This window comes from Poecilia latipinna, unplaced genomic scaffold (genome assembly GCF_001443285.1).
Source record: "Poecilia latipinna isolate Pla-1442-1.1 unplaced genomic scaffold, P_latipinna-1.0 Scaffold280, whole genome shotgun sequence".
Lineage (NCBI taxonomy): Eukaryota > Metazoa > Chordata > Actinopteri > Cyprinodontiformes > Poeciliidae > Poecilia > Poecilia latipinna.
Genome location: NW_015112896.1, coordinates 384,038 through 387,690, shown reverse-complemented (window position 1 = coordinate 387,690; position 3,653 = coordinate 384,038). Strand labels below are relative to the sequence as shown.

The 3,653-nt window shown below is 38.2% G+C and overlaps 1 protein-coding gene across 1 annotated transcript in view; it reads right to left on the bottom strand.

Moving 5' to 3' along the window:
- Positions 1-2: 2 nt before the first annotated feature.
- The window catches only part of LOC106948224 (gastrula zinc finger protein XlCGF8.2DB-like), a gene marked incomplete at its 3' end in the record, with an annotated part of 7,429 nt that continues 3,778 nt past the window's right edge, over positions 3-3,653 (bottom strand). The window contains exon 2 of the mRNA XM_015033793.1: positions 3-844. Within this exon, the coding sequence (XP_014889279.1) occupies positions 3-844 (842 nt within the window). The remainder of the gene's footprint in view (positions 845-3,653) is intronic.

The window sequence follows — 3,653 nt, the reverse complement described above, 5'->3', positions numbered from 1 at the left end:
CTGTTTCTATGAAGAAAACTTTTTCCACATGTCCCACATAAGAAAGGCCTCTCACCTGAGTGAATCATCATATGATTAGTTAAACTGTTTCTATGAAGAAAACTTTTTCCACATGTCCCACATAAGAAAGGCCTCTCACCTGTGTGAATTCTCATATGACGAGTTAAAGTGCCTTTTCGAAGAAAACGTTTCCCACATGTCCCACATAAGAAAGGCCTCTCACCTGTGTGAATTCTCATATGACCAGTTAAAGTGCCTTTTCGAAGAAAACGTTTTCCACAGGCCCCACATGAAAAAGGCTTCTCACCAGTTTGAACGCTTAGGTGACTAAGTAACTGAAATTTAGCCATGAAACCTTGTCCACTGGTAACACAGGAGGAAGGCTTCTCATTCGTGTGACAAAGTAACTGAGATTTAGTCCCGAAACTCTTTCTGCAGGTTAAACACGTGAAAGCCATCTTGCCTGTGTCAACTTTCATGTGATTAGACACAGAATTTTTTCGAGAAAAGGTTGTACCACAAATTTTAGAATATAGGTTTTTTTCTGGGTGAGCTTTCTTGTGCGTCTTTTGTTTTGAACTGTCAGTTGCGTCTTTCTGCTGTTTGGTTTTCTGATATCTTTCATTTTGTTTTTGTTCTTCATCTCTCTCTTTTCCTTGGTCTTCAGAATTGATGCAGAGTCGCTTCTCTTCCTCTTTGAACTGTTGATGTTCTGGTTCAGGTTGCTCCTGTTTTATCTGGAGAAGTTCTGGTTCATCTTGATTTAAAGCAGAGTTCCCCTCCTCCCCCTTGCTGAACTTTGCGAGAGCCTCCTCCTCTTTAAACACACAGCGTTGTGGGAAATCTGGACAAAAAGACAAAACAAAAACTTTTAAATGCAAGTAGCTCACTTGTTAATTAAAATGAAGTACAAGGAAGGAAAATACCTGCTAATTCTATGTGAAACAGCTTGTTAGAGCTTCAAGAGAAAGCTTAAAGCTTGACTTATTAGTGCAAGATTTATTTGCAATGGCTGATGATAAGGAGATTTATTGATCAATCTCGTTCTTAACTGAAAAATATCAAAATGAATCAAGAGAATCAGAATGCATTCTGTCATTATCTTATACAAGGGTCAAAGAAAAGAAATGACTTGGCTGATCCAAGAGTAAAGAAACAAATATATACGTCTCTTTTTATAATCCACCAGTTACGTAAGCACAGGACTTTCCATCAGCTTCTTCCCTTGAGAGGTTTAGGACAAAGAAGACAGTATTATCTCTGGCTTTTGTTAGGAAAATAAATTTAAACATGCTAGGTTTTTGAACTTAACCACATGTACAATATTATATAAAATTAAAACTGTTTTAAAATAAGAAAATGTGGTTACAAATTGCCTCCAAAGTCCCAATTGGCATCTCATTTGTAGGATGTTTAACAATCTAAAACACGACTTAATCAGTTAATAAATAACTTTTTTCCCCCATTTCATTTCGTTTCTGAACTGTTCGTGCTTTGCTAGAGCAGCGGTGCGACACGTCGATCTCGGCATAGGTGACAAACTGAACGCCGCCAGGACACCGAGACCATCACGTCCTCCTCATCAAAACATTCGGAACTTTATTCAAGAACAACAACAAAAAAATCAACAAAACTTTTTCAAATTAATGACCCAACAACAATAATAATCTCAGTGATTATTGTTTCAACAAGGTGTTGCGCAATTCTGTGCGTTTCGGTTCCATGCCAAAACAACTAGCAGAGCAGGAGTTTAAAATTAACTAATCAACCACTGCTGTGTTCAGGGGAGCGCTTATTAATAATCGCAAAAATCAATATCAAGCCTGCAAACCTAATATTGTAGCGGACTGAGTGTTTTCAACGTAATATCCGGTCGGCTTGCCATGGCAACGGGTCTGCTTAAACAGACAGAGAGAGATGGAGAATAAAAAGCAGCGCCCCGCCTCCAGCCAGTATTCCAGTATTTGTGGTTAAATACTGAGCATGTTCAATCACAAAGTCCAGATTAGGATACAATTTCATAAGAGTCAACAACAACTTAGTATGCCATGAACATCTGCCTGTGATACTATAATGACCAAAATTTATGTGCAACTTTGTCATGATGACACAACTGATGCTTTATGTAAAGCTCAGTGTTTTCACGTTGGCAGAAACACTTCTCTTGGAAATGTGTACAGCGGTCTGCATTCCATCACACAATCTTGGATGAGCTTGACAGACATGCAATGTTGACAATATATATCATCAGATTCACCCTGAAAATTGTACTTTGATATGCACACTTAAGTGTTAAGGTTACATCCCTAAGTTGAGCTAAGTGTGTTCAGTGCTGGATGGTGAATGTCACACTAAATTTGTTCCATTTGTGTGACTTTGTAACATTAGAACATTTTCAGCATTAATGCCTGTTTTATACTTAAATCTCATTATTTCTCAATTAATAACACTGAGGGGTTTTGGCCAGGTCCTGGGTCTAGTAAACAGGTGAACAGAAGGTAAAATGGGTTAGCTACAACAGGAATGAGAGTCAAAAGGCCGGTGCTCAACAGCTGATTTGCATTTGCATGGCTCTCAGCAACTTCATTTAAATACGAAAACCTCTACTACGCACAAGGGGAGGAGGGTCATAGGGGAACATGGACACACAGCGTTTTTCACCATTCTTGGCAGTGCTCTACAATTTTCTACTCTGACAAAAACCTCTTGCCGATAGCCCTCAATCTCCATGCGCATGGAAGAACTAGGTGTCAATAGCTGTTGAAAATCCCACTTTTCATCCAGTGCATCTTGATAAAGCTTAAACAGCTGGTTTAAAACTGAATGCAACATAGAATATCTGTAAAACAATCTAATTTGTAATCTCTCCTAGTTATCAACACGTATTGATTGAAATAGCCTAAATATAGGTTTTGACTAATCTTTATGTTACCTGCAGCAGATTGCCTGCTAAATCTTTTGATCTGCCCTTTGTCTGTGTGGGAAAGAATCAGGAGAAGTTCCAGTTTTCACACTGATCTGTGAAAAGCCATAAAACAGCAGGAGTTCAGGCCAGTGGAGGAGGAGCTCTGCTTCCACTTTGTTTAGATAAAGGAGACAACTGGTCTTGAAAACAAATTGTAGGGAGTTCTAACTTTGTCCATTTCCCTCTCTCAGGTCAATTCATGTGTTGTTTGTGCTTTGAGTTTTGTGATGTGCTTTGTGGTGATAGTATGCATCTGTCTTGAATAAATGCTGATTATTGTGACGCTGATATCTCTGAGATCTCAGTTCTTTGCACACAGCATTTTTTTAAATCCGGGTATATGAGAGGATATAGAGAGTTCTTGTGAATCTGTAACAAAACACATTATGAAAAAACTAAGTGTAACAGCAATACAATAATTGTATGCATATTGAGAAAAGCAGGGTCTACATCAACTACAGTTTTCTAACGCCGTTTGCTTTTCAATAAAGCAACTAAAGACAAAGATCGTTCTATCTCTCCTACTAGCTTATTGAACAATTCTCTATGTGTTAAAGAATTTCCACAAGAGTTAGCTGCAATTGAAGCAGAATTCACGATTTTCCAAGAGGAAATCAAACAAAAAAAAGGGGGGGGGGGGGGGGGGGAAAAAAAGAAAATATAAAAGCAACAAAAAAAAAAAAAACAT